At 42.6% G+C, this 14,039-nt stretch overlaps 1 protein-coding gene across 1 annotated transcript; it reads right to left on the bottom strand.

Moving 5' to 3' along the window:
• Nucleotides 1–777: 777 nt before the first annotated feature.
• On the bottom strand, nucleotides 778–13,827 carry N6amt1 (N-6 adenine-specific DNA methyltransferase 1). The gene is made up of 6 exons (XM_051150169.1): nucleotides 13,645–13,827; nucleotides 11,808–11,894; nucleotides 11,078–11,168; nucleotides 6,434–6,517; nucleotides 2,330–2,471; nucleotides 778–988 (listed from the first exon to the last, which is right to left on the bottom strand). The coding sequence occupies exons 1-6, from the start codon at nucleotides 13,776–13,778 to the stop codon at nucleotides 882–884; spliced, it is 645 nt and encodes a 214-aa protein (XP_051006126.1). The 5' UTR covers nucleotides 13,779–13,827; the 3' UTR covers nucleotides 778–881.
• Nucleotides 13,828–14,039: the final 212 nt, after the last annotated feature.

Here is a 14,039-nt window from a genome sequence, read left to right as displayed (position 1 = left end):
GTGGAAGTTCCTTTATTCCTGCAGTTTATCTCCCAATACTGTGGTATACACACACATCAACACACTGCTTTGGCTGGCTTTTCAAAATAGCATGTACGGGATAAAATTCATCTGCAGCTTTTTTGCACTCAGTTGTAACCAGCTGCAATGGAGCCTGTGCTTCAGTGAGTGACTTGTTTCATGGCTGTATGTTCAGTAGAATGGATAGATTTATTTTCACCAGTGTCCTTTCTGATGGACATTTGAGGGGGGGTCATGTTGCTAATGCTAAACCAAACATCTTTTTATATATAAAATATAAGTTATAAACATTTACTTGCATATGTACAGAAATGCTCATACGCTTGATTTTCTAAAAACAAAATGCCCCAGCTTTCTTTTTTTCTTTCTTTTTTTTTTTAGGTTTAGTTATTTTGTTTTTATGTATGGTGTTTTGCTTGCATTATGTATGTATGCCATGTGTGTGCCTGGTACTCTCGGAGGTCAGAAAAGGGCAGGGTCCCTTGGAACTGGAGTTCCGGGAAGCTGTGACCTACTATGTGACCGCTAAAAACTGAACCCCAATCCTTTGTTCTAGCAGGCCGTGAATTAACCTCTTAGACATTGATCCAGGTCCCCCATTTTTCATCTGCTTCTTTTGTTGTTTGTTTTTGAAAGACAAGGTTTCTCTGTGTAGCTTTGGTTGTCCTGAAACTCGATTGTAGACCAGGCTGGCTTTAAACTTAGAGAGATCCTCCTGCCTCTGCCTCTCGAGTGCTCTACCTTTTTTTTATGACAAATGTGTGATAAAGTTTCTTGTCCAAAGAATGTCACCAGTCTCAAATCCACTGAGTGTGCTGAGCTTTCGGCAGCTCTTGCTTACTTCAGTGGCTTTCAGGATGCTAGGACTTGCTGAACCTGAGGACTGACAGGATTTCTTGGCCTGCTTGCCTGCAAAGTGCTGTGGTCCCTTGCAGGCCTTTTGTCTTCAGTGTTTTCAAAATTTCTTCTAAAATGAAAAAACAAAAAACAAAGGTAAAATCAAATAATAAATAATTTGATGATATGCATGATCACTGGGCGACTTAATCGGATGATAAACACATTAAATTCCTCTGATTAAACAGTGTATACACCAACTGAGTGTTAACTCAAGCTTGGATCTCAGAGAGGGGGACACAGCTTTAAGATGCTTTGAGGATTCCAACAGGACCTAAGTTCCTGGTTTGTGGGGTAGCCCACTTCAGACTACACAGAATCATCATTTCTCGATACTGTAGCAAGCAACCAAATTTTAGCTGGATGGTGACAATGTGCACCATATATCCTTTCTGGGCAGGCCAATGAAAATGGACAAACTGAATCCTGACAGTGCCCAGAGAGTGGAAATGAGTTTACTTCTTTTGAAAATAAAACCTGGGGCTAGAGAAATGGCTCAGTGGTTAAGAGCACTTACAGCTCTTGTAGAGTGCCTGGGTTCATGTCCCAGCAGCCACATGATGGCTCACAACCATCTGTAACTATAGTTGCAGGGGATCCAGTGCTTTTGTCTGGCCTTCTTAGGCTCCTGCACACACATGGTACACATATACTCCGGCACACACAAACACATTAAAAAACAAATAAGACAAAAATCTTAGTTAAAAAGAAAAACAAACTGAAAAAGACTGAACTAAGAAAACAGTACCAAACATCCCCTCCCCACACAATGAGTGGGGATACAATAGACCAACTCTCCCCACAAACATTACAGGCCATTGCCAAAGCTGCTGTTTACCCTGCACAGTCTTGATGGTTCAGACCATATTGCTAAAGACCCCACACCTAAGTGGTCCTGGGCTGGAGGCTTCACCTTTACTGCCTAGTGTTCATGGTGCTGGGAGGTCTTATACACACCACTGGGGTTATAAAAGTAATCAGTCTCCATTCATCCAGCTATGAACCCTGTGAGCTGCAAACATGGCCCGCCTGGAAGATGTTCTCACTGGTGTAGATGCTACCGGAGTAACCGACTTCTCTTTCTAATACCACTGTTGGAATTTAAGGCCTGCTCCATGAGAGGGAACCCACAGTGAGGGTGAATTGTTAGAGGGCAGAGTTTATATGTGAATATTAGTTTATGAATGAGGGAAAACTGCGCTGTCCCAGGAAGACAACAGCTTTTAAAATATGAACATTTTACCTCTTAGAAGTTTCCTTTTTCAACATGAACTTCTGGCTCTATTAGCTGCTGTCAGTGATTAAATTGCTCAACAGCCCAGGTTACTTTATAAGCTACAGTTACCTTTATAACACTTCATGTTTGTTGTCAGCAAAGTAAACAGTTAACAAGGAGCTGCCTTTCTCTTACCTGGATTGTTTTCTTTTATGGTAACTAGGTAGAAGAGCCCTCCTGGGGAGAGGAGCTCTGAAGCCAGTGGGAAGAATCGGTCCATGACTTCGCGGCCATTTCTGCCGCCAGCCCATGCTGCTTCTATCCCGTGACTTCCTACCTGTCACCAACCAGAGAGACCTGATGCAGGTTTCATTGAGATTACAATCTGTTTGACATAAAACATCACTGAAAACAAGTACATATTTTCAAACGAATGTAGCTTGCTTCTGAACATCCCTCTGCAAAACTCATGAAGCCCTGTGCTAGGAGAGCGCTTACAATCACTCAACAAACAGGACAGTGTACTGGGTTGCTGGGCACACCTGCAATCTCTTAGGACTGGAGTGAGAAGGCTGATTGCAGTTTCAAGGCCAACCTGAGCTGCACGGTGAGACCCTGTCTCAAAATCCCAAGGGACAGAATATAGCGCAGTGTCAGAGCCAATCTGGCATGCATGGAGTTCAATCAGTACCACAGGAATATTCTGAAGAAATCAATGAAAATTAAGTTCATTGCTGACACGATTGTGTTCTTATTTCTTGCTGTGGCCTTTACCCATATTTGATTTTAGTTTTATATACTATCATGTTTTTTGTTTTGAGTAACTTAGTAACAGCGTATGTTTCCCAATTTAAAATAAGCCCTTAACAATCAAACACAAAATTTTACAAAGCAAAAAAAAACCCAAAATCCTATATATGCCTGCTGATAAGGGAAGGTTTTCCAATTGTGCTTGTCTGCCTCTCCTCTACCATCAGCAATTTTGTTTTCAACCATGGTTCAGAATGTAGGATTGTTCCACGTCCTTCCCTGCCTCTCTTTGTGTGTAGGTGGTGTCATGTATAGCATGTATGTGTGTGAGTGGGCGTGTGCAGTCAGACGCAGTCCTTGCCGTCCATCTTGTGGGAGCCGGGGGTCTCTCCTGCTTACTACTGGATGAACCAGCCTAGCTGCCTTTTGGGCTTCCATCAGGCCACAGGTCTGCTGGGGTTACAGATGCACTGCTATGTGGCTTTTACACGGGTCCTCCTTTTCAAAAGCACCTTATCCACTCACACCCATATTCCCAGCCCCATCACCAACATCTCAAGGAAAGCTCACTTCCTCTGGTGTAGTTCTAACTCATTTTTATGTTGCTACCGTACCTTACTGAAGGAACGTATCTTATTTAGTGTGTTTAGCGTGACTTTCTTTGAATCTAATTTCGATTATTCCCACACCTATCATCCTCCCTTTCAGTGTAGTTTTGCAGTAACATTAGGAGATCCATTAATTCCACGTTTGCATCAGGTTTTCTTTCTGCAGCCCTCCCTTGGCTGATGCTTCTGCTTTTCTTCTGGGCGAGCTCCTCCTGTTCACATCCCATCTCTGTTCACTCCATCCCTCTGTGGGAACTTGTCTAGCTATTTCAACAGCTAGGAGGGGTTGGGTCGGTCCCCATCACGCCTCTCGAATCAGTGCTCCACTCCAGAATGTGGCAGGACTTCCTGTGGTTACTGAGCCCCGTTGATCCGCTTATCATTGAAGATGACTTCAGGAATGTCTAGCACCAGCCCAGCCCTGAGGCCAAAGAAGAGGGGGACCTGGTGGCACTCAGAGGAAGGATAGCAGGCTACCAAGAAGAGACTTGATACCCTATGAGCATATACAGGGGGAGGAAATCCCCCTCAGGAACAGTCATAGGGGAGGGGAGTAAGGGGAAAATGGGAGGGAGGGAAGAATGGGAGGATACAAGGGATGGGATAATCATTGAGATGTAACAAGAAGAAATTAATAATAAAAAAAAATTTTAAAAAGGGAGGATTCCATTTTAGAAGGCAGCAGGCTTGTGTTGTGGCCTTCTGTTGGCTTGCTCCCTGGGCCATGGAGTGGGTCTACTCTTGATTCCGTAGAGACCACAGACTCTTAAGGCTTCAACTCTTATTTAAATGTCTTCTGGATGCCATCTCTTTAAGTTTCTTATTTCTAACCTCTGTGATTGCTTTTACTTTGCCTTTATACTTTATGGACTGAAATCGTGTTTCATTTAGTTTCCAGACTACTATTTTTTAATTTTTCTGGATTAGAACAAAAACAAAAACAAAAACCCATACAGTGTATGTGCACTAATCAAAGGAAAGCTTTGGGGAGTCAGTCTTATGCTGAGTCCCTGGTTAGAACTCAGATTTTGTTATCAAGCACCTTTACCTGCTGAGCCATCTTGCTGGGCCTGCATCCTAACCCCATCTAATCATTCAGCTGTGGGAATTAAGGTACCAGATCTCCTGGGTCTGCAAAAGAGCTCAAGGTATTTGTAGCAGTTGGTCCTCCCTTGTATCTCAGCAGATGTAAGGCTCAGGGACACACCTAGCTTAGTGCTACAACTAGAAATACATTGAGGCCTCAAGTGCACCACCATGTTCTCAATTATTTCTTCAGTGACTGGTTTTCTCAGGATGAACCATAACCTTGACTGTGAACTAACCCCTCTTGCTGCACACACAGGCTCACGTGGGCATTATAAATAGGAATGTAATAAATGTTTGTCCATTTTAGTTTTTATCCTTGTGTTCAATGATTTGTGTTTGTTTGGAGATACAGTCTCACCGTATGGCCCTGGATGGCCTGTGACTCAGATCTGCCTGCCTTTGCTTCCTGACTGCTGGGAGATTAAAGGCATGTACCAGCACACCAAGCTATTGAATGGTTTTTAAGATTTGATCTTAAAGATCAGAATTATTAGACTGAAACACTTTAAAAAATTAAATGTATTGATTTATTCTGTGTATTCATGTGGTACATGTGGTCAGTGGACAGTTTTTTGGGAGTTTCCTTCTACCCATGTGCATCTTGGGGAGTAGGCTCACGGGCAAGTACCGTTACCCACTAAGCTATCTGTGGCCTGGATTGAACCATTTTTATCACAAGATTCATTTTCATAGCGTTTTCTTGAGCTTTGAGTTTATATATTGGAAACTCCATCTCCCATCGAAACACCAATGGCGTGTGGAGGAAGTCTGATTAGGGTCAGGGAGATCATGAGGGCTGTGATGCACTGGGGGCCATATTAAAAAGGAGAAACGAGCCATGAGTTTATGAATGTCTCCTCGTTCTCAGTGTGTGATATCTCTGTCATAATGCAGCAGAAAGGCTTCTGCCAGAGCCACACGTGCTGAGATTGCTTTCCTTAGCCTCCAGACTGTGAGAAATTATCAATTAACCAACCTGGGGTATTTTATTAAAGGAGCAGTAAACAGAATATAAGACACTGCAGTGCTGTTCCCTTTTTGACTGTGACTTACTTCCGGCTCCTTAGTGCACGTGAGCACAGCAAGGGCAGTCAGAAAAGGCAAATGGATGCCTTCTATCTTGAAGTGGAAGTGAGTGTAATCTTTATCAGCTTTGCCAGAGAATAATCACCAAACAATACAACAGGTATAATTAAAGAGAAGCTAGCACTTGTCTGTTATTAAACTATGTTCCCTCACCTTCTAGGAGAACACTGATATGGCTTACCGCCTCATATGGAGATTCTTAAATACATGTGTTTCCTTTCTTTCCCTGTGAAAGATCGGGATTGGCCCTACATTTTTAAGTTCTAAAACTATGATGGATGAAACTTGAGACTTTGAGAAGGAAATTGCCAATGAATTTATGGTTAACTGGAGTATTTTTAAAGTTTGCTTTATAAATTTGGTATTTATGGCGATGGGGCCTGATCTGGGTGAGAATTCTGACTAGCAGGTTACACTTTGTATTCCCATCAGTATTTGTTTGCTTCTGTGACACTCACAGTATCTGTTACTGACAACCTCGGTACAGTCAGAGGAGTGTTGTTAGCAGCAGTAACTGAAGTCATTTTTGCCTCACAAAATGTCTGGGACAGTGACGAGGTCCTGCTGTGGTACAGGACAGCTGGGACAGTGACTAGGGCCTGCTGTGATACAGGACAGCTGGGACAGTGACTAGGTCCTGCTGTAGTACAGGACAGCTAGGACAGGGACGAGGTCCTGCTGTGCTACAGGACAGCTGAAACAGTGACGAGGTCTTGCTGTACTACAGGACAGCTGGGACAGTGATGAGGTCCTGCTGTGCTCTTACCTCTTTGGGCGGAGTCACCACGTAGGGCGGGTTGAACACCAGCAGGTCTACCTTCCCCTTCAATCTCGGCAGCAAGCCTTGGACCTAGATGCAGTAACAAGAACAGTTTAGGCTGAATTCTGATTTAAATAATAAACGAATCTTTAAGATTACTCTTGGGCTGGGCATGGTGACATTTGGGAGACAGAGGCGGGTAGATCTCTGTGAGTTCGAGGCCAGCCTGGTCTACAAACTGAGTCCAGGACAGCCAGGACTACAAGAGAAACCCTGTCTTGGGGAAAAAAATTACTTTCACATTTTTCAGGAAGGAAGTTACTTACAGACAGAACTACTTCAAAAATTTTTCATGCAGATGCAGTTTTTATGAACTTAAGTTAAAAATGAGTAAAGTATGGGTGAGAGCAAACAGATGCTGCATGGGGCTTCTACTCACTCTGGGCTCACGTTTAGATATGAGGACAAGGAGAACTGATTTTATTAAATATATTCCCTGTGGATCTGTGAAGAACTTTATAGTTATCTATATTAACTTACACAACAATATCCTGTAGCTAAGAAGTGTGTGTGTGTGTGTGTGTGTGTGTGTGTGTGTACACATGTGTGGAGGTGACCCTGATATCTTTCCTAAGATACTCTCTACCTTCTGTTTGAGACAGGGTCTCCCACTGGCCTGGAAGTTCACTGCTGCCTAAGGCTGGCCAGTCAGAAAGATTCCAGGAATCCATCTGTCTCCACTTCTCATTGAGCTCTGGCTGGTATTACAAACAAGCATGCCGCCATGCCTGGATTTTTTTTTTCCTTTTTTGGTTTTTTGAGACAGGGTCTCTCTGTGTAGCCTTGGCTGTCCTGGACTTACTTTGTAGACCAGGCTGACCTCAAACTCACAGCGATCTGCCTGCCTCTCCTCCTGAGTGCTGAGATTGAAGGCGTGCGCCACCACCGCCCGGCATGCCTCGATTTTTGTATTCATTCCTGGGACCTCATTTAGGTGCTTGCAAGACAGACACTGTACCACCTAAGGCGGCTACCAGTTCCCAAAAGAAATCTTTTATAAGATGACATAGTATCCGAATGACATACACCACCAAGGATGCCAAAGACCTGTTTTTGAGGATATTCTTCCAGAACTAATTATTTTTCTGCTTCTTTAATTTTTAAAAAAGATTATCTATCAATTGATTTATTTATTTACAGTATGTAAGAGCTCAGACTGCATGAATGCCTGCAGGCCAGAAGAGGTCATCAGATCCCATTACATATGATTGTGAGATGCCATGTGGGTGCCGGGAATTGAACTTAGGACCTCTGAAAGAGCAGCCAGTGCTCTTAACAACCAAACCATCTCTCTAGCCCCTTTTCTCCTATTTTAAAGGTAGAAACAGTAATTATTCTTTGAAATAATTTGGACGTAACTTTGCTGGCAAACCAAAAGATGATTAATCTGTTCCTCCAACAGTGCAAGAATGAGGAAATAACTCTGTGTGTGTGTGTGTGTGTGTGTTGATGTACAAAACTTTGTTTTCATCTCCATAAAGAAATCAAATTCCTTAAAAGAACTTTAAAGTATAATTTTCCAGAAATGCTGGGTAAGGAAACAGAGAAGATTTTACTTTTTAACCCACAGTGCTTTGTATTATCCAGCTATCCAGTAACAACTGCAGGATGGATTTTGAAAAAAGGAAAAGGACAAAATATTAAAACAGAAGCTTTTGACATTAAAATAGATTTAAATAAAGAGGAACCAAGGGCTGCCTGTCTAGTGCCCACGTCTCTAACCAAGCCTAGTCAGTTCCCTGCCTTAACATCTCCAAGAGTTGAAAAATAAGTGAAAGAGGCCTTGCCAATGTTCAATGCACGCAGCAATACACATTTGCCCTAGGGACACTATGGAGGGCCCTCGTGCTAAATACTAGCCAAAGTCATCTAGTTTTCTTGCATGAGCACACGAACAGGGAGAGCAGACATTCCGCCAACAGATGGCAGTGAAACAGGACAGCAGTGAAGACATAAGAGATGACCAGCTGCTTCACGGAGCAGACAACTGCACGGGTCTGTGTGCCATACAACTCAGAGTAACTGACACCGATGAGTTTGTAAAAGGTAAAGTGTGTCTGTATGGTTTAACAATGTAAGGAAATGCATGATGTGTATTTTTAAAGACTGCATTCTAAAACTAAAAAAGAACACCAATGACAAGTCTACCTTTTGGATTCTGAGAAAGGAGTCACACTGTGTAGCCTAGGCTAGCTGTAAACTTGAAATCCATCTTACACTTGGGTACAGGAGTGAGCCACCAAAAACCCAGCTGGTTGCTACTTTTTTTATTTTTTTGATTTTTTTCTGGTTGCTACTTTTTAAACATGTAAACTCAGCTAAGGAATGGGTTGCTTTTCTATGATAGTTGTAACAACCCTTATATTTTAAATGGAAAAGAATCTGTAAATTGTAATAGTTCCATTGAAGCCTGTCTCTGGTTTTTTGGCTTGCCAACTTTAAGTCCCGAGGATATTGACTCCAGCACGGAGAGCCTCCAGTCATGGCCCTGAGCTGCTGTGTGGCTTCTGGAGCTGGACACGAGACCCAGGCTACAACCCTAGAGATTCTTTTACTAACACTGCAGTTTTCAAAGACACCTTCGTTTCGTATCTGCTCTGAAAACAGTCTGGGTTGGTTCTCCCCGGTTTTACTGTTCTGTCAAAAAAGATGTAATATTCTTTACAGACATACTGGGGGATCCCGAAGCTCTGCATCATCATGTTGATCTGATGTGAGTAAGCCGAGAACCTTTTCTCAACACTCTAGTTTTTGTTGATATTAAAAGAATTTCTTATGCTGGCTGTGGGGGCGCATGCCTTTGATCCCAGCACTCGAGAGGCAGAGGCAGGCAGATTGCTGTGAGTTGGAAGGCCAGCCTGGTCTACAAAAAAAAAAAAAAAAAAAGAATTTTTTGTCTCTTGGACTCTTCTGTAAATGTGAAATAGTGGGAGAGTGGCCTGTCATCATCAGGGTAAGGACAGTGTTAGTTGGGAACATGGAGAGCTGGGTGTGATGGTGCACGTTAGGAAGTTCAGAACTTGGGAGGTGAAGGCAGAAAGTCATTGTCAACTGAAAGAGAGTTAAAAACTACCCTAGATTTTTTTAGCCTTTTAACCCCTACCTCCAGAAAAGCAGCACTGGCTTTTGTGGGCAATGGAGAAATGTGGTTCAGAGACATACACATAGGCAAAACACACACACATGTGCTCGCTTCTCCCCCCCCCCAAATTAAAACTTAAAAAAAGTATATATTAAAAACACAATGGAGTGGGAGTGTCGTGGTCTACTGGAGAAATAGAGGCAGGAGTAGCTAGCAGTAAAGGTCATCTACAACTATATAGAAAGTCCCAAGACAGACTGGGATATAGTGAGAACCGCAGGAAAGAGTGGATAAACGAATGAAGAAACAATCAACAAACAAACAACTAACCAGCAGTGGCTCTAAAGCTGTCATTTATTTTTGCTTGTCCCCAGGACCTGTTTTTCCTTGCTACTGCACTGCTTACGTCCTCTTGGCTTTTGATGGCACTGAGGCAGTGTGGATGGGACTGGCACCATATGCTCACATGGGAGCCTCGGAGGAGGTGTACCAGTGAAGTCATTTTGAAACTCTGAGGTTCAAAAGCCCATGCCGGCCAAGTCATGTCCAGCCAATCCCTACTTCCTCTCTCCTTCTTTTTCTCTCCCCCTGGCACGGTCTCTCTTTCTCACGGCAATAGAAAAGTAACTAAGACATGGAGTTGCATCTCTTCTCATTCTCAACCCTAGCTTGAGGAGGATCTATGTGGAGTGGGGTTGGGGGACTGTGACCCAGGTCAAAGCCAGTCCTGAGACACGTGACCCAGCTGGATCAAAGTACTTATCCCATGACTCCTGCGGAGGTACTGCCTCCCATCGGCAGTTGCTAGTAAGACACAAATGCAAGCATCTTGTTACTGTGAGGGTGACAGATTGCCCAAGAGACACCACAGAGACACTCAGAACTAAGGAAAAAAAAGCGACCTCACCCGAGCTCCTGTGTTAGCAGTGTGTAACACTTTTAAACTTTAAGCCAATATGAACTGGATACAGAGTCATAATTAGTCATGTTTATGGTTAGTACTCACTGGGTGCATACCTGTAACCCCAGCATTTATCTAATACCAAATGGCCAGGTTTAAAAACATACATATAAAACAGACTGAGCAGGTTATATTTAGGAATATATGTGTGTGTGCGTATGTGTGTGTGTGTATGTATATTTGTGTGTGTGTATCTATGTGTGTATGTATGTATGAATATATCTAATAACAATGAGAAAAAAAGAGGCCATGAATTTGAAAGAGAGCAAGGAGAGTTATATTGGAGGATCTAGAGGAAGGAATTACGTAATTATACTATAATCTTAAAAATAAGAAGGTTTTAATTAAAAATTAGAACAAAAAAGAGAGTTCAAGTTATCTTCGGCTATGTAGTACGTTTGAGGCTAGCCTGGGCTACATGAAACTTTGTCTCATAAGAACAAAATAAAATGAAAGTTAATTACTAAAGCTTATTTGCACTAAAACCTATTGACCTTCAATTAATAGAAAGAAAACTGATTACTACTGAACAAGGATTAAAGCTCACCAAATCTGTAATTACTGGCTGAATGTGGACCCTGTTACAGCGTGCTGTCTCCAGGGTACATGCGGCTGCCTCAGGGTTGATATCAGTGCACCTATAAACAGGAGAAAAAGATCAGGGTAGTGTGCAGATTTGCTTCTGTCACACATTACTGAGTGACTTTAGGAATGCTTTGTTAACTATACCTTGTGTAGGAAAAAATCAGAATGTTTTTATAATGGCAAAGAAAAAGAGAACAAAGCCTTGTTATACTGATGACAAACATTGATAAAAAATCTGTTTATATTCATTTGAAGGAATTTATTGCAGTATGGCTTAAGCAGCCAGCAAAATGAAAACTGAAAGAAATTACTGATAGGAAACTGCTATGCAAAATACATAGGAAATAACAACCTGAAAGAAACACATTTGTTTTGTATATGGCACAATCTTCTGGTGACAATTTCCTGCCTTTTGTATTCTCAAGGTCTCTGCAAAAAAAAAAAGTTAACTTTTTTTGCTATTTTCTGACAAACTGTTTACTTGAAGGCAATTCAAAGTAAGATAGCTTAAAGTTACGCTGCTTCTAAAATCACACAGCATGAAAGAGTGAATATGAAATTATAACGGTGGCTAGCGTAATTTATGACCAGTCATTGTTGAAACACTATCAGAGTGTGTAAAATATATCACTCTGTCATTACTGCCACAGTCATAGTGACGCAGGAAGTGTAGAGGAACGTCACATACTCACATGTACAAGGCCCGAGGACCTATCATGGAGGCCAGGAATGCTGAGACCACACCAGACCCGGCTCCTACTTCAAGGCATATTTCCACCCTGACAAAGAAAAACAAAAAAATTTAGTTTATTCCTATGTAGATATTCTTCATGGGAGACAACACTCATGCAATATAATGTAGTTTTCCAGCACCATCATTCACCTTCAAATACATGGGAATATAAATCACATGTACAATTTCTGACACTCACTTGGTGCTCACTGCACAGCTCAAACCTACTAACAGTTCAGGCGTGTAATCTATCACCAGTCCTCTTGAAGTAGTTAAATAAATCCAGCAGCAGCACATCCTAGGGACAAAGCCCTCCACCTCTCCAGACAGACATGGAGCACAGACTGCTTTACTAAATTGGGCAAGTCCCTCAGTGTCTGCTCTTAGAATGCCAACAATCTTCTCTTTCGAAACTTAAAACTCTTCGTTACTTCTAATAAGTTTATTTCCTTGATCACGGTACATGCATCAAAAGCACTACTTAATTTCCATGACTGATTGGCCGGCCTAATGGCATTTATGGGATTTTCTGGCACTTAACTTTTCAAACAACTACTCAAGAAGCAGTCACAGAAATTTTAGCTGTAGAAGCAGCCACATCTCTGACATGGGTCATAGTAAAGTCTGTGAATCTTACCAGGTGGCTTCTTTTTGGAAATAACCATCACAGTCTCATAAATAATTAGAATTCCAAGCCTTTGTAACAAGGTCAGCTCCATTACAGCACCCTCTGCAATGCAATTTGCAGCTGTAAATCTTTCTGGGCTATTCTGAGCACACAAGTTACAATCCAGAATTCCGTAAGGCATTCCAGTAAATCGAAATGCTCCACTGTCTATGATGAAGGACTGATTTTTAAGAGCATTTTATAGGTGGAAAAAGACGACAAAGCTTAAGAGGGGTAAGCATGCTGGCTATTTCGTTTTGAAGAGATCTACTTGAAATCTTGACCGTTAAGTTAATGACCCAAATTCTTTCCGCACAATGTTTTATTAGACTTATTTTGTGTGTGTATATATGTGTGGGCATGCATGGTATTCAGCATTGCAACCGGAAAGTCCAAGAACAACCTGTAGGAGTCATTTCTCTCCTATCATATGGCCTTGAGGATTGAACTCAGGTCCCCAGGCCTGGCAGCAAGTGTTTTTACCAAGTGAACCATCTTGCCCACTCTTAACTCAGATTTTGTTCACTAAACATCACCATGTAAGCATTTATTGTTTTTTCATTAAACGCAATGGGTCATCAGGTTAGTGAAGGTCCTGCAGGCCTTAAATCTAACTATTTAAGTCTTTCATAACAGTTCTAACCAAAGGCATTTCTAACAGTTTGGTAGAAAATTCAGTTTCTTGGTTGCAGTAACATTCCAAGCGCTCATATGGCCAACGGCTGTTTCTTGGTTGAGAGGTTTAACAGTTCACTGCTCCACCATTTGTGTCCCTCCCTTGCCCAAGGTTGCTATTTATGCAAGTAACCCTATGCAAATTATACATTTTCATGAAAAACTGAAAATTGAAAAGCAGCAATGTTTCCAGAACGTCTTGTTTCTGGTCGCAACACTATGGCTGCTCTTCAGGGCATGCTTACATCCTTCAGATTAACAGGTGAAAAGCAGGGCAGAGTGATTATCAGCCCCAAGAAACACTAGAGGGAAGCACTAATCCCCGCACGCCGGAAACTCATCCGCTACCCCGCTCCGCTGTCAATCACCAGAAAGTGGGCCGACCCCACTTCCGGAGGCGGGCGGCAGAACTTCCGCCTCTAGGCCACCGGGTCTCTCCCGCTGAGGTGCGCACCCTGCTAATTCGGCCGCTGCCGCCTCAAGCGCGTCCAGGAGCAGGAACGTGTCCTCCGCGGGCTCGTACACGTCACTGAAAGCTCCGCGACCAACGTGCCCGTACAACGGCGTGGGGATGCTCGGCGCCGCCATCTTTCTCTTCCGCGTCTCAGGGGCCTGCGTTAGGAGCGCGCACGCGTTATGCGTGCGCATGCGCTTTGGTCTGACACTGGGGCGGAGTTTGGAGCGAAATGTTTGTGTGAAGTCTGCTGGACTATCGTGGAACTTTTAAGTAGTTATTTATTCTGCAACCGCTAACATCAGTTTTTATATTCTGAGCATTTTATGTTTACTTTTATCAACTACCCTAATATTGGCCGTCCTCGGTAATTTTTTTTTTTTTTTTACTAAGGT

This window comes from Acomys russatus, chromosome 8 (assembly GCF_903995435.1).
Source record: "Acomys russatus chromosome 8, mAcoRus1.1, whole genome shotgun sequence".
Taxonomy (NCBI): domain Eukaryota; kingdom Metazoa; phylum Chordata; class Mammalia; order Rodentia; family Muridae; genus Acomys; species Acomys russatus.
The sequence above is the reverse complement of the archived record's forward strand: the minus strand, read 5'-3'. Positions and strand labels throughout refer to the sequence as shown.